The sequence below is a fragment of the Phyllostomus discolor genome, chromosome 8 (assembly GCF_004126475.2).
Source record: "Phyllostomus discolor isolate MPI-MPIP mPhyDis1 chromosome 8, mPhyDis1.pri.v3, whole genome shotgun sequence".
Lineage (NCBI taxonomy): Eukaryota > Metazoa > Chordata > Mammalia > Chiroptera > Phyllostomidae > Phyllostomus > Phyllostomus discolor.
The window spans coordinates 89,851,810-89,875,195 of NC_040910.2; the positions used below are offsets into that span (position 1 = coordinate 89,851,810).

Sequence of the window (23,386 nt, forward strand, 5' to 3'; positions counted from 1 at the left end):
TCTCTCTTTAAAAACAATGAAAAAAAATTGTCCTTGGGTGAAGATAAAAAGAATTTTTTTTAAAGAGAGGGCAAAATGGTACAGCAGTTTCTCAAAAAAAAAAAAAAAAGAAAGAAAAAGAAAAAGAAAAGAAACATACAGCTACCATGTGATCTAGAAAATCTCTCTTCTGAGTATGTACCCCAGGGAGTTGGGAGCAGGGACTCGAGGAGACATTTGCCCACCCACGTTCACAGCAGCGCTACTCACAATAGCCAAAAGGAGGAAGCAACCCCAGCGTCCATGGACGGATGAGCAGGTACACAAATGTAGTCTGTCATATAACGGAATGTTATTCAGCCTTAACAAGGAAGGCAAGCACTGGTCAAGTGGCTCAGTTGGCTGGAGCATTGTCCCTTACACCAAAAGGTTTGGGGTTCGATCCCCAGTCAGAGTGCGTACGGGAGGCACTGATGTTTCTCTCTTTCTCATTCTCTCTAAAATCAACAGAAAACATGTTTTTGGATGAAGATTTTTTAAAAAGGTAATTCTGACACGTGCTGCAACATGGATGAACCTTGAGGATATTGTGCTAAGTGAAACGAGCCAGTCAGAGAAAGACAGACACTATGTGACCCCACTCACACGAGGTCCCTGGGGTGGTCGGATTCACAGAGACAGAAAACAGAACAGAGGTCGCCAGGGGCTGGGGTGAGGGGCGACAGGGGTGTTCAGTGCTTAACGAGTGCAGAGCTCCAGCTTGGGAGGATGGACGTGTCCTGGAGACGGATGCTGGGCACGGGTGCACAGCGATGTGAACGCGCTCGGTGCCACAGAACCGTGCACTAGAAATGGTTAAGCGCACCGAGAGTAAGGTTAGCTGAGATCATCTGACACAGGAAGCACGTGACTTCTGGGACGGAAGACACCTGAATTAACACGTCAGAACCACGTTTCACTGGCACCACGGCACCGGCGGCAGCATCACAGCCAGCTTTCACCTGTCAAGGTGGCTGGACCCCTGGCCGCCCTCTCCTTCCCCATCGCTGTCACTCCATTCAGCGAGTGACAGGTAAGGTCATACTACTTACCTTCCTCCTGGCAGAGCGGGAAGGGTTTGGGATGGAGTATCAAGGCCTGAGTTCCAATGCCTTGCCCTCTCTGGGCCTCAGTTTCCCCCGGGTGGGCATGGTGGGGGTGGAAGGGAGCTGGAAATTCCAGAGTTCCTTCTGACTGGATGTTTGGCTGTTCCCAGTCCCCAGCGTGTGCAGCTCCTGTCTGCTCTCTCTCAGTGCACAGGCCTTGCTTTTGTGGTGGCTTCCTGTTTTTGTCCTCTTGCTTCCTCTCCTGCCCTGTTACCGAGGTGACAGATGTCGAAGTGTGTCACTGCCATTTTGTCCAGGTGCCCACGTGTATATGACCTAGGCCATCTGAGCTGGGCCGTGCATATCAGCTGGGCCAGAGCTGATGCACAGGGGAAGGGGCAGTCCCCTCCCTCCGCGGCTTGCATCTGGGGTTCACGCTGAATCTCACTCGGTGCAATTCCCCCTCCTCAGCTACAGGGGGACTTCCCACACATTCCCATGGAGCTTCCTCTTCTTTGTGGACATGTGGGAATGTCTCTGTTCCCTTGGTGTTCTTTTTGTAAAATTTAATGTGTAGCACCTAATATACACACATGTAACAGACATGTACATTACATACAGCATGATAATATGGACAGTCCTGAACCCACCACTCGACACAAAGATGATTCTTAAATCTTGCATCTACCTGTGTGTTTTACTTCCCACCCAGATGTAACCACCCTCTGAATTTGGGGGTTATTGTTCTCTTGATTTTTTGTGCTTTATCACAAATGCAGATCTATCTGTGTGTGTGTGTGTGTGTGTGTGTATGTGAAGCAGTTATATAACATTTACTGTGTGCTAGGCATGCTTTAAATACTTAAAAATATTAACTTGCCCTGACTGGTGTGGCTCAGTGGGTGAAGGGTCATCCAGCAAACCAAAATGTGACTGGTCTGATTCCCGGTCAGGGCACGTGCCTGGGTTGCAGGCCGGGTCCTTGGTTGGGTGCGTGACAGAGGGAACCGATCCATGTTTCTCTGTCTCCCTTTCTCCCTCCCTTCCTCTCTTTCTGAAAAATATATAAAATCTTTCATTAAAATGTTAACTCGCTGTGTTTAATCCACACAACAGCCCTATGAGGAAGGTACTATTATTAATCCTATTTTATAGAAGCGGACACTGATAAGTGACTTGATTGAAGTCACACAGATAGATAGCAAGAGGTCAGCACGGGACCTGTCTCCTGGTTCTTAGAGCAAAAGTTCCTCCAGGGCATGTATCTGGGAGTGGAACTGTGGGTGACGGGGAGTGAGAATATTCAGCTTTACAAGGTGATACCTTGTCATCTCCCAGAGGACTAATACACCCTGTCGCCGGCAACTGTAAGCGTTTCTATTGCCCTGTAACTCTCCAACATTTGGGTCTTGTTAGATTCTTTAGCTTTTGCCTAGCTGGTAGATACAAAATGGTATCCACTGTGGTTTTAATTTTAAAATCTTCTGGCTACTATTGAGTGAAAGCTTCTTTTTTATTTGTTTATGCTTGTTTCCTTTTCTTTGAAGTGCTCATATATATCTTTAATGTAATCAGAGTCAACAGGTGTTTATTTTATGATGAGTGTTTTGGGATCTCACTTGAGAAATCCTTCCCTGCCCAGAAGACATAAAAATATTCTACTACGTTGCCTTATAAAAGTTTTCAACATGCTCTTTCACAAGTCCTGAATCTAGATGGAACCGATTCCTACATTTGGTGTAAAGTAAGAATACGTTTCCCTCCCTGTTTCTCCATGTAGTTTTATACAGGGTGTTGCTGGGCTCGTTATTTTCTTCCAGTTGATTTGTCTACATCTGCACTAATACTGTGTTCATTTGCCTACCTCTACACTAATACTGTGTTTTATAATACGTCTTATTATCTAATAGAGCAAGTCCCCTTACCTTAATGTTGTTTAGCTGCATTTTGGTCCTTTCACTCTTCCATGTAAGTTTTAAAAATCAGCTTTCAATTTTCATGAAAAATTGAGATTAATTGCAGTTGCACTGCATCTGTGTGTGAGTCAGGGGAGGATTGATATCTTTATGGTACTGAACCTGCCATTCATGTACACAGGCTATCTCTCCATTTATTTAGATTGTATCTAATGTCTTTCAATGAGGTTTCATGACTTGTTACTATAGGTCATATACGTGTTTTGCTAGATTATTCCTGTTTTTCCTATTATAAATGATTTTTCAGATTATGTATTTTCTCTTCTTAAATCTCTTCACGTTAAGTCTTTAGTCTGAGCTCCTTCAAAAGCAGAGCCTGGAGCCAGGAGGAAGGTTCAGGTAGGTACTGGAGAAGTGATTCCGGGAAGCAGGGCGTGAAGGAGCAGGGAGGCTGCAACAGGGAAAGAGGAAAAGCCGGGTTAAAGTTGTGTGAATGATGATGCGCTATAGGGAGGGAGCTCAGTTCCGCTGGGACCTCTCACAAGTCTAGAAGCGCCGCCCACAATAGTCCGTGGGAAAGAAGGAAATGGGAGCCCGCCTCCACCCGCTCCTGCCCCTCCTGGGCGTAGGGTTACAAGTTACGGAACTGCATTTTCCCATATGATGAGTGGCTCCTTCAGTGGCACTGAAGAGGCAAAAAGCAAAAAGCAACACGGTGTAAACTTGAGGTGGGACATTGGCAACATAAGGTGAGTCTAAGCTCGCGTGTCACTATCCGCCGTGGCTGCAGCTGCTGTCAGAAGAAGGCAGAAGTGACGTGACGCAGAGCCCCCAAGTTTACTCTTACCAACGTAGTAAACGCTCTGTGAACCCTTTTTTCTATTGTTAAACCAATTTGGCGTGCCCGAGATAAGCTGCGCTTCGATGTGCTGTCTCTTATGTTTATACACTACTAGATTTGGGTTGCTAGTATTTTTCTAATCCTTGCATCTGTATTTGTGAGTGAGATCGGCTTCTAATGTGCCTTTCTCATTCTGTACTTGCCTGGTTTTCGTGTGAAGGTTATACTGGCCTCACAGGGTTAGAGAGTGTTCCTGATTTTCCCACTTTCAGAAAGAGGCTGTATAAAATTAGAATTATCTCTATTTAAACTTCTATAAAACTATTTGGACCAGGTGTTTGCTTTGTGGGAAGTTTTTAAAGTTACTGATTCAATTTTTTAATAGTTATAGAATCATTTGGGCGTTTAGTTTCTTCTTAAATCAAGTTTCGTTATACTTGTCTAATTGGTCTACTTCGCTTCCTATTTCTTGGCATAAATTATGTATAGTCATTTTTATTTTTAACTGTGATAAAGTACACATAACGCAAGATGTTCCCTCTTAACTGTGTTTTGTCTGCTTCATTAATCAGAGTTGAGAGATATGTATTAAAATGTTTTGCTATGATGGTGGTTTTATCTCTTTGTAGTTTTTTCAAGATAGATCCTTACAAGTTTAGAACTATTAAAACTTCCTGGTGACTTTCCCTTTAATTTAGGTACTCACTCTATCCCTAATAAGTGTTTTTGTCCTAAAAGTCCTCTTTGCCTGATAGCAAAAGTTGCTTGTGGTAAGTACCAACGGTTGTTTTGCGGCCAATCTCTGGAGTTTTCTTATACAAAACGGAAACTCTGCCCATGAAACGATTCCTCACTTCCCCTCCCCTCTCCCTCTGCAGCAGCGCTGGGCAGCTTCTGGCCTACTTTCCCTCTCCGTGAATGTGTAAGGTCGTCTTTTTAATGTTCCTATTTCCATTCCTAATAATGTCCACTGGTGCTTTCTTGTGTTTCTGAGCAGATTTTACCAGAGATTTGCCCATTCTGTTTTTTCAAGGACTAACTTTTTTCAAGGATCCTGTCTCTTTTATTTTCTATGTTATTGATTTCTACTCAAGAGTATTCTCTTTGAGTTCACTTTCGGGTTTCCTTCGTTCTGTTTACTTTGGTTTCTTCTCTTCATTCCCTCTTGTGTCACCTTTGTGTTCCCTTTGTTTTTATTTTCTGACTTCCTGACCACTCACTCACACTGGATGCTGATTTCAGACTCGTTTCTAATACAAGCAGTTAAGCCTATAAATTTCCCTCTCAGTCTCACGCTGGATGCACCCCACACATTTTAATACATTGTTTTTTCATTACCATTCAATTCAAGAGATCTTAAAGTGTGTTATTTCTATTTTTTTCTTTGACCCATGGGTTGCTTAGAGCCTATTTTTATATTACCAACTATATAGAATTTTAAAACTTATGTTTAAAAAAGAACTCATGTTTTCTAATTCATAGGCACATATCAAGCTTTTAAACTGTGTGTTTCAGCTCTTCTGTTCATTTTCTGATTTTTTTGGTCTTCTTTATTTTTCATAGTTGAAGGAAGTATGCTAAGATTCCTTGCTATGATGGTGGTTTCTTTCTCTTTATGGATTTTCTCTCTTTGAAGCTAGATGCCTCCACGTTTAGAACTACTATAATTTCCTGGCAAATTGACCTTTTCATTCAGGCACTTGCACTATTCCTAATGGGCATTTTTATCTTACAAGTCCTCTGGGTCCGATATCCTTAGAGCTTTCCTGGCTTCCTTCCACCCTTGACCTTCACCCCTTCCTTGCTCGTGTGTTGGGTGTGTCTCCTAAATAGCACAGAACTGGGTTTTGGGCTTTAATATTTTTAAAATCTAAACTGAGATGAACAATTAAGAATGATCGAGTCCATGACTTTCACTAAACCCTGCTAACAAAAAATTGACTTGAAAAGCCTGCTTTTCAGCATCAATCCAGAGCTGGCAAGAACCCTAACCCAGAAGATTCTCTTTTGAATAGTGTTTGAGCTACAACAAAGATTAAACGTTTGTAACATGAAAGGTTTTCTTAGGCTCCGCTGGGGAATAAATGCTAATCAGCCACAAACTTAGGCAGTATAGAGCTTTATTGGGGTTTGTGCACCTGGGTGAGGTTCCCTGGTCTGCACAGTGGGGCTGGAGAAGTCGTGCCCAAGCAGGGAACAAGGCGGGGTTTTATCTCGGTTGGCCCTCTTCGTGGGAGCTGGGGACTGGTCCCCTCCGAACAAAGTGGCAACATGTCATTGGTGGTTCTCCTCACGCCCTAGTTTGACGTCAGCCGTCTCTTCCAGGTTGTAGCTCGGCCGCCACATTTGTTTCGGCTGCCATGTTTGTTTGTAGTTCAGCCGCCTTTTTGTCCTGCCCCGCCCATCCTGACATAGCGGACTTTGTTTTTTTAGAGCCGTTTAGGTTCACAACAAAATCGAGGGGAAGGTACAGAGATCTCCCATATATTCCACCCCCCCGCCCCCATTTATACAGCCTCCCCATCGGCAGCATTCCCCAGCAGAGTGGTACATTTGTTGCTTTCAGTGAACCAACCCTGGCACGTCACTGTCACCCAAAGTCCATAGTTGACGTAAGTGTTCACTCTCGGTGTTGTACGTTCTGTGGGTTTGGACAAATTGTATCATGACATGTACCCACCACTCAAGTAGCAAACAGAGTAGTTTCACTGCCCAGAAAATCCTGTTCCACCTATTTATCCCTCTCTGCCCGCCCCAACCCCTGGCAACGCCGACCAGCCAGCCACCCAGGCTTCATCTGCACCCTCTCGCCTGCTGGCTCTGTGACACGGGCACACTAGTAGCCCGCCCGAGCCTCTGTTCTCTCATATGCACAACCAGAATGGCTCTCTCTGTTTGTAGTTTGGTGTGATAATTAAATAACATAATGCATTAAAATCTTTAGCTTAGTCCCTAGCAAAGAATAGATAATAGCTAAATGTTAGTTCTCTTTTTCCTTCCTCCTTCTCTTAGTAACTTGAAGCCACATTTTGCAGAGAAAAGGTACAGAAAAGAACCCTGGTGACGGCGTACATCACCAGAAATCTAAACACGAGAGGAGGGAAAAAGAAGGGGGAGAGCTTCCAGCAGCCACCTCCCAAACTCTTTTTCCAACTTGGAAAATCCCTCCCTTCCTGCTCTCTCTCAGGAGCATTACAGTCCACACGTACCCATTTTCTGAGTCCAACTCCTTAACCTGTGTCTGATAAATACCCAGATGCACTCTTTGTCCTCGAAGGGAAAGTCAGATGATTTAGCACCGAGTGGTGTGTACGACACAGCAGGGAGCTGGGGCATCAGAGAGAATGAAGGGCCAGGTCATGCCCGTTTGCTAGTCACATGGAACCCTGGGGTTTCCGAGGGAACCGGCCTGAACCACAGGATTCTTCAGGACCACAGGTCCAAGCTGTGTTCCTCTCCTCCTGGCAGTTCCGTTGAGGCTGACGTGTGCATATGAGGCTTTGTCTTTTGCGTTAAAGGCAGACATCAGACAGTCACAGATTAACACGGGGCAAGGATAAAAAATAATTACACAACTCTGTCTTTTAACTGCAGCTAAAATTTTTATCTTTATTATGATGATTAACAAATTTGGACTTCTTGATAAATCTTTTTTAAAATTTACATTTGTCCCACTTTTACTATACTTTACCCTCACTTAATTTTTTTCATTGGTGGAAGGTTGTCTGTTTTGATACCATTTTAATCCCTTCCTGTGGTTTAGGGCTTATAAACTAACCCTCTCTCTCTCTCTCTCTCTCTCTCTCTCTCTCTCTCTCTAATTTTCCTTGAAATTTTACCATGCTCTTACGACTTCAAGTGCACCCTCCTTTCTATGCCATACAGGAGTCTAGAATGCTTTAACTGCAGTCCCCTCACATATTATTGCCCAGTATTTAAGTTTTGAACTTGTAAGAACTTCTCAAATAAACATTATTGCAGATGCTGATTGTCAGGAGTCACATACTCACCTGCCATTTTGCTTCTTCATTCTTCCTTCTTGCACAGAAAAGTGTCCTGTGGCCATTTTGAACCCTGTCTGACACCTGTCTTTAAAGGTCCTTTAGAGTAGGCATCTTGAGAATAAGCTCGCTCGATCTCTGTTTATCAGTATCTTCATTTCACGTTGGTCCTGAAACCGGAAAACCTGGTGTTCTGCTGCCTGTCACCTACCAGACCCAACGAGCAGAGACAGGGATTGAATCTCTATGGGTGCTTTATTCAGATGGTTGGTGGGTTTGTACCCTAACAGTCTGTCTGATGTTTCCTTTCAAGCCATCCTTTTTTTTCTTTTTATTGTTGTTCAAGTATAGTTGTCTCCATTTTCCCACCACCACTTTCCCCTGCCCCACCGACCCCCACCTCCCACCCTCAGTCCTACCTGCCCTTGGCTTTGTCCGTGTCCTCTATAGATGTTCCTTGATGACCCTTCCCCTTCTTTCCCCTGTTATCCCCCTACTCCCTCCCCTCTGGTTATTGTCAGTTTGTTCTTTATTGCAGTGTCTCTGGTTCTACTTTGCTTGCTTGTTTGTTTTTTAATTAGGTTCTACTTATAGGTGAGATCATATTGTCTTTCACCGCCTGGCTTATTTCACTTAGCATAATTCTCTCCAGTTCCATCCATGCTAACACTAAGGGTAGGAGCTCATTTTTTCTGCTACATAGTATTCCATTGAGTAAATGTACCAGTTTTTTGATCCACTCATTTATTTCTTTTTATTTTTTATTTATTTTTTTTAAAGAAGGTAATGTTTGGGGTTTTTTTAAGGTTTTATTTATTTATTTTTAGAGAGGAAAGGGAGGGAGAAAGAGAGAGAGAAACATCAATGTGCAGTTGCTGGGGGCCGTGGCCTGCAACCAAGGCATGTGCCCTGACTGGGAATCGAACCTGCGATGCTTTGATTTGCAGCCCATGCTCAATTCACTGAGCTACGCCAGCCAGGGCTGATCTACTCATTTATTTTTGGGCACTTAGGTTGCTTCCAGCACTTGCCTATTGTAAATTATGCTGCTGTGAACATTGGGGTGCATAGGTTCTTTTAAATCAGTGAAAATCTCAGATATTCCACACAGCAATATTTTTACCATTATGTCCCCTAGAGTAAGGACATAAAGGAAAGAATAAACAAATGAGACTCCATCAAAATAAAAATCTTCTGCACAGCTAAAGAAAATATCAGTAAGATGAAAAGGGAACCAGTTGTATGGGAAAATATATTTGCCAATAATACCTTGGACAAGGGTTTGATCTCTAAAATATATAAAAAACTCACGTGACTCAACTCTAGGAAGACAAACAACCCAATTTAAAAATGGGCAAAGGACCTGAACAGACACTTCTCCAAAGAGGACATACAGAGGGCCCAGAGACACAGGGAAGGATGCTCAGCATCACTAGCCATCAGAGAGATACAAATTAAAATGACAATGAGATACCACTTCACACTGGTCGAATGGCCATCATAAAGAAATCAACAAACAAGTGTTGGAGAGGATGCGGAGAAAAGGGGACCCTAGTGCACTGTGAGTGGGAATGCAGACTGGTGCAGCCACTGCGGGAAACAGCATGGAATGTCCTCAAAAAACTAAAAATGGAATCGGGCCAGCCTCTTTTTTAAGGGGGCAAAAGTGTAGGTAAGGGGTCTGGAGTTTAAGGGAAAAAGATGTAGGTAAGGGACTTGGAATTTGGGAAAGAGGTTAATAAACACTGCAGCCTGGCAATTTCCCCAACATCCTTTCATCTGCTGACCAGTCCTTTTCTTTGTCTGGGTCCTGGGTCCTGGGTCCTGAGTGATTTTCTTTATCTGTGTCCTGGGTGCCAGACTCTCTCTCCCTGGAACACAGTGGCTTGGACGCCACCTTGATATCTTGTGGTCCCTTCTGGGGCACAAAGGTCAATGGCTTGTGGTCTCCTGGAGTCAGGGGAAGCCATACCTACAGTTCCCGAAACAACAGCTTTTTACGTGCATTAACTACTGGGCTTATTAACTATTATCTGAAACTGAAGTTTTCTGACTCTTGAGTTTCCCCACTGGTCCTTGAAAGATGGTTTTTCAAGGACCAGTGGGGACCAAAGATGGTGCCAAGAGCACGGTTCTAGTCTGAAAGTTCTTTTCTTTCAACAGGAATAGAAGTGATAGAGAGAAGTCCCTGGGTTAAGACCCAGTCAGCCCTGTGGAAGAGATGAGTTCACTTCCTAAACCGAGGCTCCAACCCCCCCCTCCCCGCCAGTTCTTGGGTGTCTTCCAGAACCCACCATGCCCTCCAGGGCCCACTACTGCTCTCCTGTACATGTGGCTTGGTTCTAAGTCATCTGGCTTCTGGACCCACTAAAGGATAAACAGTGCTTCTGTGTATTTGAGATGCAGGTTGAAGGAGTTTAGACTCAGAAAACAGACTGTGTGGGCTGTAACATTCCTGACAGCTGGAAGGGAGGGATTTTCCAAGGAGGAAAGAGGGTCTGGGAGGCGGTAGCTAGAAGTTCTTCGTCTTCCTCTCCCCCATCCTCTCCCCCCCCCCCCCCCCCCCCGCCGCTTTTGTCCCTTCCACTGAGGAGCTCAGAGCCCTAAAGAATAAGGGGGGGAGTACATGAGGGGGAAACAGCGGTCTGGGAAGGAAGACCTGAGTTTCTTCTCTCTTCCACACAAAGGTCGATTTCCTCCATCTCCGGGCAACTCCTTAGCAACAGGAAGCTTTGCTCTTTCTCCTTCATTTGGAAGCATTGATCATGGCATCCTAGGGCCTGGTCATCAACCCCCAAATCCTCTTCATTCTCTCTCCCAGAAGGCCTCCTGGCCTCACGCAAGTAGACACCTCCATCCCCCCACCTCACCTTCCCTTCCCGCCCAGAAAGTTCTGTGAGGCAGAACACACCTTGGAGTTACTCCCCTACACAACGACCTGCACCAGCCCTGACCCCCATGGGCAGGTTTGAAGGGCCAGAACTGCCCACTGATGTCCAGCCTGAAAAACTCTTTCGTTTCTGCAACACAGAACCAACACCAGCCCCTCAACCCAGCCCTCCACCCTCTACCGTCCACCCTGCCACACCCCCAGCCAGCACGTTACCTGTGACGGTTCCGGTTCACCTTCCATCCGCCACTGAGCCATCTTTCTGTCAGCTCCTGCACTCACAGGTACGTGAGCACAGACAGCTGGTGACACATGAGCGCCTGCTGTTAGGACCAGAAAGGGAGTGTTTGTTCCTACCAGCTCTGTTTCAGAAAGTCTCAGGAAAAACCCTGCCCCACCCCCCAACTCCTAATACCCTCCTCGGAGACTCAGGGTCCTCGGTTGTCTGCTTATGCGATCAGCCCAGCTACAGCTGGGGGGCAGCTGAGGCATCAGCAGAAGGAGAAAGATATGCTGGATGGACCCAGAAGCAAGGTTGGCGGGGGAGGGGGGGGGTTGTTTACCAAAACTACTGTCTTGTATTCATTTGCTAATCCACCCATCCATCCATCCATCTACTGACTGAACAGTAATTAAGTGCCCACTGTGTGCCAGGCGGTGTCCTTTCCTGCTGGAGACAGCAGTGCATGCGATCCAGCCTCCACCCTCTTGGGTGGACAGGTCAGTAGGAACGCGGGGGAGACTGACGTGGAAGCTACCGGACTGCGGCCCACAGGTCTCACAGCGCCACGTCCACACGCCCGGTGTGCAGGAAAAGGGAGGCCTGCCCAGGGGCGTGGGGGAGAGATCAGAGGGTGAGTTGAGGGGGCAGAGCAGGCCTGGTGGGCTCAGGGCAGGACCTGTGGGCTGCAGCAGCCTCACCAGGGCCCGCGGGTGTGGAGTCAGGCTGGCCCAGCTGCGCGTGCGGCCTGGGGTTCCCAGGCACTGTCCCTGCCGGAAACTGCAACGGGACCCAACCTGCCTCTCCCAAAGCTCTCATGGCAGGGAAGGCCCCAGCAGCTTCCCTGGCCTCCTGTTGCCTTGATTTCCTTCCCAAGGTGCCACTGGGGATCACGCCCCTGAGAATCCTTCTCTCACCCCGGCTCTGCTGGGTGTCGGCGGTCTCCAGGCTGCCTCTCGCTCATTACGTTTGCTCGCTCGCTCCTAAGTGTGTGACTTTGGGCAAACCCCTTAAACTGCCCTGTGACTCAGTTTCCCCATCCATAAGATGGGGACATGACAGTACCTACCTCGTAGAGTTGGGGGATTTAATTAGTTCATACTCACAGAGTGCTTGTGACCTGTAGTAGTAAGTGTTCACTGTTGTATTATCGTTGTTATTATTTCTGTAGCTATTGTTTATTATTATTATTAATAATATTAATATTATTATTACTGTTGTTGTTATTATTCAGGCCAGGTGGAGGCCACAGAGCTGCGGCACAGCAGGGCCACTGCCTGGCCCCCAGGCTGCCTCTGGGCCTCCCGCTTGGACGGGAGGAGCGTTTCCTGCAGCCACAGGTGGGCTCAGACCCCTGCTCTGGGGCTTGGTTCCTCTCTCCTCCATCCTCTTTCTCTCTGTGCCCTTCCGAGGCCCAGCGACCCGTCCCAGGCTTCCTGGGTCCCCGCTGACAAGGGCGGCCCCCTCTGACTGCACAATGGTCACAGCCTCTGGCCTCCGCAGCCCAGGGAAGGCCATGACCTCACCCCACTCTCCCGACCCAGCAGCGAGGTTTGGGCTGAGCCCTCACAATGCTGGAGCACCCCTTTGGAAAGGCCACCGCTGTGGCGCCTCCGAGGCCAGTGGGCCCCAGGGCATCCGAGCCAGAACCGGGGCAACAGAAGGCTGGGTACGTCAGAAGCAAAAGCCTCCCGGCCAGACCCACCCCACACACAGAATCCCCCTCTCGCCTGCTCTCACATGTGAGGACCCTGCCCCTGGTGACAGGGCCTCCGGGAAGCACGCTGAAGCTTGCCAGCCTCTAGACCCTCACGCCGGGTGCCCTGCCTGGAGCGGGAGGGGCGACCCCATCAGCCCGGTTCGAAAACGGGAGGCTGAGGATTTGGGCTGCAGCCAGCCTGACCCGCATTACCTCCGTGTGTGGGGACTATCGTGGGAGCTGCTCCCGAGGCTCTGGGCCTCAGTGTCCCTGTGTCAGCCGAGTCGCCGACAGGTTGACGAGGAGAGCTGAGCGGATGTGTTCATATTTAAGTAGACGTGTGCTCGGCTGTTAGCTGGAGCCGCTCGAATTCCCACCCACGTTTCCCTAGAAAATCCCAGCTCGTTATCTGCTCTGCTATGGTGACTCTGCGTCCCAGACAGGTCCTGACTTCAGATATTTTCTTTTCAGAGGGGGCCCCAGCAATGTGTTCTGTGAGATTTGGGGTTCCCCAGATCTGGGACTTGCAGTCATTCCTGTCTCCTGCACCCGCACAGTGCACCAGAATCCTGTGTCATGCATGTCATTCACACGCATGCACATGTTTGTCAACACATAGGCACTCTTCAGCGCCCTGACCTCACAGGAGCATGGCCGAGGGTCAGGTTATGCCCCCGCTTATCAGCAGCATCCAGCTTCCTCTGCCTGGGTTCTCCCAAGCCCGGATCCGGGGCCCGCCTTCCACGCGGCTTCCCGAGGGCCACCCAGATAATAAGAGGAAATGCAGTCACCCGCTCACAAAGGGCTGGAGGTATAAGCGCTTGGACTTTAGGCCACCACTCCTCAGCCTGCGCCCTCTGTCTCCGCAGTCTGCCGGCTGTTCTCCGCGCTGAGATGTCTCCTTCTGGCTGCTGGGGCCTGCCCGTGGCCCTTCTGGCCCTGCTCTTCTGCCCAGGTGAGCCAGCGCCTGGGGTTCCTGGCTTGGCACAGGCTGGGCCCAAGGGTGGGCTGCCTGCTCTCCTGGCTTTAGATTGCGGGTGGGGCTGGCCCTGAAGTCTCTGAGGTTTTGAACACAGTGGTGGGCCATGGTGGGTACAGGATGCCGTGGCAACCTGGTTTCTGTATGGCCCAGGCATCCCATGGGCGTCCTGGCCTCCTGGGTCCCAGGTGGAACAGCCCCACGGCTTCATGGCATGTGGGCGTGGCATGTCATGGAGGCCCATTGGTGGGCTGGGGCGGGGCTGAAGGAGGTGAAGGGAGCTAGGGTTCAAGAGAAGGTAAGGGCATGCCCCAGCTGATCTCCAGATGCGGCCTAGGGGACAAAGGGGGCAGTATAGGGCCTTGCCTTCTGGCTATCCTCAGAACGGAAGTACAACCCCTTCTAGTGGGTCAAGGGCACTGAGAGGGAAATTCCTGCCATGTGCCCAGCACTCTGTTTTGGATAACCTGCCAGGTGCTTTTTAAGGGCTATCTCATTGAACCTTCTTTTGGGAAAGGAATTACTAGCCCATTTTACAGATGAGGAAACTGAGGTTCAGAGAGAGAAAACACCTTTTCTAAGGTCACATAGCTGGTGCATGGTGAACTCAAGATTCAAATCCAGCTCTGCCTTCCTGCAAAGCCCCTCTGTTGCCACTTCTTTACACAGCAGGGTCTGAGGGCTGAGTGGGGAAGTGGGGGTGTGGCACTAGCACAGCACAGAGGCTGGGCCTGGCTGGTCAGATCGAGGACCTTCCTGGTCATTGCCAAGGGAGACGTGAGTGCTGAAGACTCAACCTTCACGCATCAAATACTTCCTGAGTCTGTCACACACAGGGCACTGCGCTAGGCACAATGGTAAACAGGGTCCTGCCTTCTAGAAGCTCGAAAATGGCTAAGGGGGAGTCAACACGAATATGAATCACTGGTGCAGTGGGTCGTAGGCCAGGCAGCTCCATCTCCTTGGTGACCTCCTCTTCCCCTGCCTCTGTCCTCACTGAGCTCGAACACCCTGGACACCTCACTGTTCCTCCAGCACGCCGAGCACACCCCTGACCCAGGGCGTTGGGCTGGCAGCCGCCTCTCCCCGGAGCCCTCTGCCCCCCGTATCTGCAGGGCTCACCCCCACCTCCCTCGTGTCTTTGCTCAAATGTTGTTACTCCAGTGAGGCCTGTGCTAAAATGGCCACCCTCATCCCCACTTTCTGTTTCATTTCTCAGGCGCTTGTCACCACCTGATAGGCTGGACATTTGTTTATTATTATCTGTTTCCTTCACTGGAACATGAGTCCCTGCAGAGGCAGGGTTCGGTCTGCCTTGTTCACTCCCGCAGAGCCCGGAACAGTACCTGGCACACAGCAGGTGCTCAAACAGGATTTGAGCAAGACCGGAAGGAGGGAGGGAGGGGTCGAACCCTGGGCCACAGAGACTTAGGACACAGAGTCCACCTCCTTCTCAGAGAGGCCTTCGTGGAAGAGGGCACATTAGGGCTGGGCCTGGAAGGTGGAATAGGATCCCTCTCACAGAGACAGAAGATGTGCACGAGGTGCCTCTCTTCTGGAGGTGACGGGCTGGAGGAGGGACAACCAGCGTCAGGGAGACAGCCCAGGGGCTGCCTCCTCGGTCTAGATGCAAGGCCTGGACAAGGGTCAAGGGTCAAGGAGCAGAATGAGCCCCTTGGTCAGCATGCTAGCGGTGGGCAGCTCCCCTGGGCAGAGCGACGGGGACATCCACTGCCCGGCGTTTCTGGTCCTCCAGGGTCCGCCGAGGAGTTCGAAGTGAGGATATACCCAGAGCAGCTGGTGGTGGAGCACGGAGGGTCCCAGGTGATCAACTGCAGCACCACCTGTCCCAGGCCTAATACCGGCGGTATGGAGACCAACCTCAATAAGACTTTGCTGGTCAAAGAAACTCAGTGGATACAGTACGAGGTCTTCGGCGTCTCCCAGAACACGGTCCTGCAATGCTACTTCACCTGCTCCCAGAAGCAGTTGTCGGCACACGGCAACATCAGCGTGTTTTGTGAGTGCTCCATGCTCCCTTGGCGGGGCCATCCCTCTCCAGGGCAGACCCCGTGTCTACGGAGTGTTCCTACTCCTGGCCACTCCCGTCATGGCCCCCACCTTCCTGGGCTCCTGAGGTGACAGAGCCAGATGCAGGCCATGAGCTCAGCATCTGCACATTCGCTGGCCTCCCTGAGCCTCCTGGCAGCCCAGGTTTTGAGGCTTGCTCAGAGGAGGGCGACCCAGGCCAGAGGCATGCAGATCTAAAAGCCCTCTCCCGGCCCGGGGGCAGCCCCTTCACCGGAGCACCCACATCCCATGAGCGGCGGCGGCACTGTCAGGAGGGCTGCGTGCTCTCCAGTGTCCCCTTCAGCTCGTCGAGTCACCAGGTGCTTTTATCTTCCCCTGAGGGCCCTCAGCAAATGAGGGACCCTCACACACACACTGGTGCACGAGCTGTGGAGACCTCCTGATAGCCCGGGATTCTCTCAACATCTTGGCACTAAAGGTATCGCTTGGGTCCTCCCCGTTACTGACATCAGCGGGTCCAAAGAATAGAAAGATGTCCTGAACCCAGCAGACCATCCTGGGGTGATGGAGGTAGGGTATTCTAGTTCAAAGGGAAATCCAGGCCACGCCAAGGGCTCTGTTTGATGAGGGATGGAGGTGACTGTGAACCTGACCCTAGAGAACTAAGGCAGGCCTGATTTTGACCCGCACCTCTTAAATGACAGCTTCACAGTTCATGGCCCAGTTCCCATGATCACCCCCAAGTCCTTCTGCGTATAATTATCCAACTGTTTCATTTTTCAAATTAGTTTTTAATTTCTCGAGAGAAAGTGGGAAGATACAAATATTTCTATCCCTCTGGTTGGCCACACAGTTTCTGGACCCTCTCTTTGTAAGACACCTGACCACCCCCATCCTTGTCCATTCCAGAACCATCATGTTTGTGAAGCCAACACCCAGTACACCCTTCACCCTAAACTGCTCCCCCTTCCTCTCTTTACACCGTAGAGCAGGCCGACACCGTAGAGCAGGCCGGGCCCCAGCCGACATCCTCCTCCTCAAGTCCAGCCAGGGGCCCGAGAACACAGTGCTGGTGGGGGTGCTCCTGGCCAGGTGGGCCCACTGGGACTACACCCCCATCTAACCAGACCTCCCCGTGGTCTTCCCCGCAGACCCTCCAAAGGAGGTGCTGATGACGGTGCAGCCCATTTGGGTGACTGTGGGCGAGTCCTTCATCATCGAGTGCAGGGTGCCCGATGTGGCGCCCCTGGAGAAACTCACCCTCACCTTGTTCCGTGGCAACGAGTCCCTGCACCAGCAGACCTTCGAGGGGGCAACAGCCGGCCCGCAAGAAGCCATGACCACGTACAACAGGACGGCCCACAGGGAGGACGGGCGCTACAACTTCTCCTGCGAGGCCAAACTGGACCTGAAGTCTCGTGGTGGGACAGTCATTTGCAAAAAATCCAAGTCCCAGGGGCTCGAGATCCATGGTAAGGGTAAGCCCCCAGGGTAGAGGGAGGGAAGGACAGGGCACTCACTGTAGGCCCCCTTGGGAAATCAGAATCTTGGCCCAGTCTCTGCCAGCTCAGAGGGGTGGGCACCCAAGGTCCCCACACCCAGTGCTGAGGGTCCCTCTTATGCTCCTCCTGGAAGTCCCCAGCTTGGACCTTGAGTGGTGGTTTGGCCACTAGTAAGCTGTGTGACCTTGACCAAGTCAACTCCTTTTCTCTGGCCTTCGCTCCTCTCTACAAGGGAAAGTTTGACCTCGCTGACCCCTAAGGTCTCCTAGAACTTCACTATTCTGTGACTCTCGATGGCCAAGATGTTCCATGTTTTCAGAGAGTTTGGTGGAAACTCACTCAGCTCTGTCCAGGGAGGCGCTGGCCCAGGCCACACCGCTGTCCAGGCCACAGTGTCCAGAGACCACGTGCTGGTGCCAGGGCTGATGTCAGGGGGGCATCTGCCCTCACAGGCTCACTGAGGCCCGGCTGGGGGCCTGGGCCCCAGCTTATTACCTGTCCCCTGGTCAGTGCACCAGTTGCCATTTGTCTCTGTAACACAGGGTGGCGGCAGGATGGACGATGGGGTGGGCGGGCGATGGGTGGACCTCCACTCCCCCTTGGCCCCTGGGCACCTAGGACCAGAGGACTTCTAGGACTACTACCCCCTTCTTCCCTAGAGCCCAAGCCCGACAAGCAGATGGTCATCATCATCGCGGTTGTGTCAGTGCTGCTGTCGTTGTTTGTGACATCCGTCCTGCTGTGTTTTGCCTTCGGCCAGCAATGGCACCAGAGGCGAAGAGGCAGTTATGGGGTGCAATCGGCTTGGAGGAGACTGAGACGGGCCTACCGCGCATAGTCTGCCTGTGGAGCATGGCCTCCGCCATGACAGCCACTGGGACTCAATGTGGCTCCTCAGGGTTGCGGTCCAGCCCTGGCTGAAGGACATTGACAAGCAGCAGAGGACTTTGGGAACATTTTCTCTTCTCATCTGAATATAAACACCTGGACTTAACCCTGTGCCTCGATGTCTCCTCCTGAGAGAACACTCAACTGCCAGGAAGGTCACTCATGAGACCCAGACTTCTGTTCCCAGATGTCTCCTCAGTGTCCCTCCACCCTCTCCTTCCCAGGGGCCTTCCCAGCCGGCCCAGGCCCCAGGGCACTCCTGTGCTGACCTGCCCAGGCACCTGACACCTACCCTCGCTGGGCGCCGAGTAACAAATTCCACCTGAGGGAGCGTTGAAGAGATGCACCCCAGCCTGGTGGGGCGGAGGTGCTCTGTCCCCACATGGCCCTCCAGAAACTCAGGCCACTCTCAGCTGGACCGGGACAGGGCCAACAGGAAGCTGGGGCGAGGGTGGGGACCCCGAGGGAACTGGCTCAGCCCCGGGACCCTCCCAGTCAGGACACTCCCTCGTCACCCTTGGCCTTCAGAGAGCCGTGGACACAAAAGCAGTCTTCTCGCCACCTGCTCCATTCTGAGCCAGACTGAGACCCCACAGCCCTGGCCTTCCCAGAGAGGGGGTGGGAATGGAGGGTTAGGGGGGTTCTGGTTCCCAGCTGCCCCCGAGCCGTAGAGCAGAGTTGGTTTTCCTCTGGCCCCTGGGCCTTGAACGGTGCTCCAGTGAGCTCTTCCCCCAGAGGAGAGATCGGGCTGGTCCAGGATCTGAGCCGGATGGAGAGGAGACCTACTCTGCTGGGAGGGGAGGTCTGGGTGGGGTTGAGGCTGGAGAATGGCTGCCAGGCATGGCTTCAAGCACTAGAAGGGCGCTTGGGTATCCAGGGTTGTTGCCAGCCGGCGTGGGTCCCTGGGCCAGTGTCTGTCTTCATGGCAGGCTCTCAGCATCGTAGTAATCTGGGGGGTTGGGGGGAGACAGCACCCTTATCTTGACTCCCTCTTGCCTCAGTGGACCCCAAGGAGGGAAGGGGAAGGGGCCAGGCCAGTTGCCTGCTGCAGTGACACTAGTAGTCCCCCCTCAGAGGAATATGACCCTCCTGACCCATCCTCAGGCCTGGACCCCACTGCCCGCCCAGCCTGCCCCTACCTGAAGCCGGGGGCACATCCGCACCCACAGTCCCTGTGGCACTGGGGGGTGGGGGTGGCGGCACAGCTCTCCTAAGATGGGGATGAAAAAAACACCCCCATCAGAAGCGGCCTCTGGGGTTTCGTCCACAAGGGTCTCTGCCCCTCCCCCAGCCCCAGCACAGCTCTTCCAGCCCAGCCAAAGAAGGGCCCTGGCAGCAGCCAGGCCCTGACCTCACTTACACCCGCCTTTTCCCGGAGGCCAGAGAGAGCTGCTGGATTCCAGACGCATCCTGCAGCTGGGGCTGAGGTTGGGGAGGGGGAAGGAAAGGCCCCAGAGCCGGCATCAACCAGGGCAGGTAGTGGTGATGGAGCACCAAAGGCCCTGCCTCTAGGGCTTCCAGCTCCTCCTCTTCCTCACCCTCCTCTGTCGGACCCTCCAGGTAGACCTGGGCATTGTGTGAAAGCGGAGGGGAGGTGGTGACACAGGCCCAGGCTCTCCCTCCCCCCACTCCTCTGTTCCTGTAAGTCCTTTTTCCGGATACACACCATCAAACAGCTGCCTTTGACTGATCTTGACTACCTGCACGCGGGACATTTTGGAGGCATCTAACCCTTATTTCGCAGGTGGGAAAACTGAGGCTCAAGGAGGCTGAGCAACTTGTCTTAGGTCAGCAGCTAATAAAAGGCTGAGCAGGGACTGGAAGGATGCAGGTGTGGCTCCAGAACTGGGGGACAAACTGCCCCCTGCCTGTCCCAGGCCCCCTTCAGGGCTCTGCCAGCCTGGGTGGCGCACACGGCCCTCACCTCCGGTCACGGAAATCCCAGCTGGCTTTCAAGGGCTGGTTCTAAGGCCACTTGCTCCTCCGAGGAGCGTTGCCTCATTCCCGCCCCCCCCCCCCCCCACACCAGGTGAGCACGCAGGCAGGGCAGCTCTCCTGCCTCAGCCCTTGTTGTCTCCTTGTCGTCTCGTATTCATGGTCGTTCATTTACTCATTCACTCGTTGTCAACGGGGGCCCCCAGTAAGTCCCAGGCACCAGGCAGGTCCAGGGTACAATGGCGCCTGTCTTCCTGGGCCTGCAGTCCAGTGAGGGACACATTGCAGGGACACCTCCTTAAAAACAAGACCTGAGTGGTCTTGATTCAGGCCCCCCCCCCCCATGGAGGCTGGTACAGGGCCTGGCATCTAATAGATGCCAGACAGACCCAGTCAGATCGGTGCAGGCTGGCTTCCTGCTGCTTTTTCTCCCGGTCCTTTCTCTCAAGGAGATGCCCCAGGCGTATGCCCAGCCTGGACCTGCAGTGGCCCATCCCTAGCCTTTGCACCTGCGCTCCAGAGGCAGCTGGCCAGGGGTTCAGCGCTGCTGCCACCAGGCGACTCAGGAGCAGCTGGTTCATCTGCGCGTTCTGCAGCATCATCAGCTCCAGCAGGTCTAGGGGGCACGGGTTCAGTGGGCGTGCCAGGCACCCCCTCCCCAGACCGCTGCCGTGACCCCAGGGCCTTTTCCCAGACACCCAGCCCCAGGACTCATAAGAGGGTGGGAGGCAGCATCAACACCCAGGCATGTGTGAGGGTAGAGGGGGTACAGGGGGCGGGAGGGAGCCCGGAGTCTCACCTTCCTTCACTCGGCTGGGCTGCGGGGGCGATGGTGGGACTGCCCACGGGAGGGGCTGCAGGACAGGCGCCCAGGGCTGAGGGGGAGAGGGGGACTCAGGCAGGCTGAGCGGAGAAGGGACTGGGGGTCCGACCTCCTCCCTCATGCCCCACCCCGTTGCCTCCCTAACCCCGCAGGGTCCTCTCCCCACCCCTCTCGGCCTCCCCCCTCCCTGTCAGTCCCTTCTTCTCCGGCTGGGGTCGCTCTCCTCAGTTCCCACCGCTCCCTCCGGAGTTCGTAACCCCCTCGCCTCCCACCCCCCAGCAGGCACGGCTCCCCAACTCTGCCATCTCCCCCGGGCCTCCTCGGTAAAGGCAGGTTCTGCTCGCTGGCCCAGCTCTCACCGTCGGGGCTGCACCCTGCGGTGGGTGAGCACCCCAGCTCCCTCCAGTCCCAGAGGCCATGGCCAGCTTCCCCCGAGTCAGGGTTACCTTGGCGACGCGACACCAAAGCCTCTTCCTGGTTAAGCGCCGGTCCCGCCGCACGGGCTTGGGCTGCCTGGGGCGTTTGCCCGAAGTTGCTGCTTTGTGCTCCCCTCTCTCCATCTCCTAGGACATGGGGTCCCCAGGACCCCACGCCTAGGAAGCCCGTTTTCCTCTCGGTTGTCCGCCTCCAGCCGCCCCCGCGCCCACTCCCGCCCTTGCACTGGGGCCGGGCACCGTCTTACTCCTCGCCCTAAATCCGACCCTCGCGCAGCCCCGTACCCGGCCTGGGCGGGGGTGGGAGGGTGGGGGCCTGTGCCCGGTAAGTGAACACAGTGCGGGAGTGGTGGGGAAGCCGGCCCTGGGCTCCTCCACTTTGTTTTTACGCCCCCAAGCCCACTGGACTAAGACGGTGAATTAAGCAGGACAGAGAATTCTGTGGGGTCAGGCCGGCGGCGGCGGCCCGGCGGCGAGCAGGGCGGAGGATCTGCTGTCTGCCCCTCGGAGTCCGAGGGTGGTTTCTGGAGCAGACGGAGGAAGGAAACGCCAACCAAGTTCACAGAAAAGGCTGGGCCCTGGCCAGAAACAGGTGGCTGGCCCCTGACTCCCCGCTACCCCGTCCCCGCTCTTTGCTCCCCGCTCCTGGGCCGAGGTGAGCCTCTGTGCTGTCCTCAGCGGAGGTGGAGAAGCGCGGGGGGGGGGGGGTCAGGGGGGGACGGGGCGGTCAGCAGCAATGCCCCCTTAATGTCCTTCACCCTGGAAAAAGGACCAAAGCAAGCATTCTTTGGCAAGAAGGTATCAAGGTCTGCTTTGCCGAAGAGCAGGTGAGAGGAGGGATCTATTTCTGTAGCCCAGAGCACCCTCAGATAGGCCCTGCCCGGCGGTCAGGGAACACCGGGACAGGAAGCTGGGATTAGCGCGCCCTGAACTGCCCTTCCCCCACCCTGCACTTCTGTTCGGCCACCCTTCCCGGCAATCCTGGTGTCTAAAATCAGAAAGACGATTTCCACCTCTTCCTCTGAGCCTTGGTCTCTGTCCGAGGGGAGGGAGCCTGTGGGCAGTGCATTAGCTGTCCTGGTGGGTCTCAGGGCTTCGACAGCCACCAACAGAGATGGGGCGCTGTGGTCACAGTCCCCCCCGGGAGTCGGGGGACCGGGTGCGTCTTTCCGTCTGTCTCCACCCTCATCCAGGGAGAAAGACAAAACCAGCCGTTGCGCTCCCCGCCATCCACCCTGCCCACGGAAGTGCCTGTGTGTGCAAGGCGCCCTTCTGAGCACTGCGACACAGCAGTGCAGCCTCACTGGCTCTCTGCTGCACTGTCGGGAAGTGAAAACACCCCCCCGAAAAGAGAGCAAAAGTACAAGACTGTGCAAAGCCCCCCGTGGGTGAGACACACAGGAGGGATGAGGAGGAAGAGAGGACTCGCTCGGTGAGGGATGAGTTCCCAGGGAGGTGCAGGTCCTCGGGATGGGCGGAGCGGGGTGGCAGGGCCAGGGCGCCCAGGCCAGGGACACGGCCTGGGCAAAGGTGCCAGCGCGGGAGCAGACAGGGCCTTCGATGATCCCGCAGGCCCAACTGTGTGGCTGTGCCGGGGGAGCTGGGCAGAGAGAGGTTCCCGCAGCCCAGGCCGGGGCAGCTCAGACTCAATGGCCTAGCTATGGAATTTAGGGTTCACTGTGTGGGTGTGGGCAACAGAGAGCTCTTGGTGGGCTTGGAGCAGGGGAGAAATAGGGGGCATGCACGCAGCCATGTTTTCGGAATATTCATCAGGTTCCTCACATCTTTGTTTGTGTCAGCCCGGATTAGAATGAACAGAAGTCTGATTAGAAAGAACACACGTATCTTCCCAATGGAACGCTACTGAGTCATCGATGATTTATCAACAATTTTGATACAGAATGAGTCTCTTGATGTGGAATGATTGAGTTGAGCAAAACAATCAGTAAGCATAGTAAGATCTTATTTCAGTTTTAAAAGTCACATGTGTATATGTGCATGTGCATGTGTGAACATACGTGTGGGGGAGGGAAAGATGCAGACACAGGGAGGGAGGCAGGAAGAGAGAAAAGCAACTATACAGCTGCCGTCTGGGCTCGCCCACACCCCCCCCCGCCCCCCCCCCCCGCCCCCTGCGATTGGTTCCTGCACTCACCTACAGTC

General features: G+C 52.9%; 2 protein-coding genes across 11 annotated transcripts; one reads left to right on the plus strand and one right to left on the minus strand.

Moving 5' to 3' along the window:
* Window positions 1-925: 925 nt before the first annotated feature.
* ICAM2 (intercellular adhesion molecule 2) lies at window positions 926-18,137 on the plus strand. 5 transcript variants are annotated; one of them, XM_036033500.1, is made up of 6 exons: window positions 926-1,051; window positions 10,854-10,979; window positions 13,491-13,586; window positions 15,367-15,630; window positions 16,793-17,113; window positions 17,803-18,137. In XM_036033500.1, the coding sequence occupies exons 3-6, from the start codon at window positions 13,526-13,528 to the stop codon at window positions 17,979-17,981; spliced, it is 825 nt and encodes a 274-aa protein (XP_035889393.1). In that variant the 5' UTR covers window positions 926-1,051; window positions 10,854-10,979; window positions 13,491-13,525; the 3' UTR covers window positions 17,982-18,137. The 5 variants fall into 5 exon arrangements, with proteins under 5 accessions (XP_035889393.1, XP_035889391.1, XP_035889392.1 ...); XM_036033498.1 differs by lacking the exon at window positions 926-1,051 and adding an exon at window positions 3,622-3,729 and having other exon boundaries at window positions 10,854-10,996; window positions 13,501-13,586; XM_036033499.1 differs by lacking the exon at window positions 926-1,051 and adding an exon at window positions 3,622-3,729.
* On the minus strand, window positions 18,118-22,357 carry PRR29 (proline rich 29). Of its 6 annotated transcripts, none has more exons than XM_036033502.1 (6): window positions 21,236-21,907; window positions 20,766-20,841; window positions 20,476-20,582; window positions 19,392-19,597; window positions 19,171-19,241; window positions 18,118-18,980 (listed from the first exon to the last, which is right to left on the minus strand). In XM_036033502.1, exons 1-6 carry the CDS (start codon window positions 21,347-21,349, stop codon window positions 18,952-18,954), a joined length of 603 nt encoding a protein of 200 aa, XP_035889395.1. In that variant the 5' UTR covers window positions 21,350-21,907; the 3' UTR covers window positions 18,118-18,951. The 6 variants fall into 6 exon arrangements, with proteins under 6 accessions (XP_035889395.1, XP_035889397.1, XP_035889399.1 ...); XM_036033504.1 differs by lacking the exon at window positions 21,236-21,907 and adding an exon at window positions 21,149-21,233; XM_036033506.1 differs by lacking the exon at window positions 19,392-19,597 and having other exon boundaries at window positions 21,236-22,357.
* Between the last annotated feature and the right edge of the window lie 1,029 nt (window positions 22,358-23,386).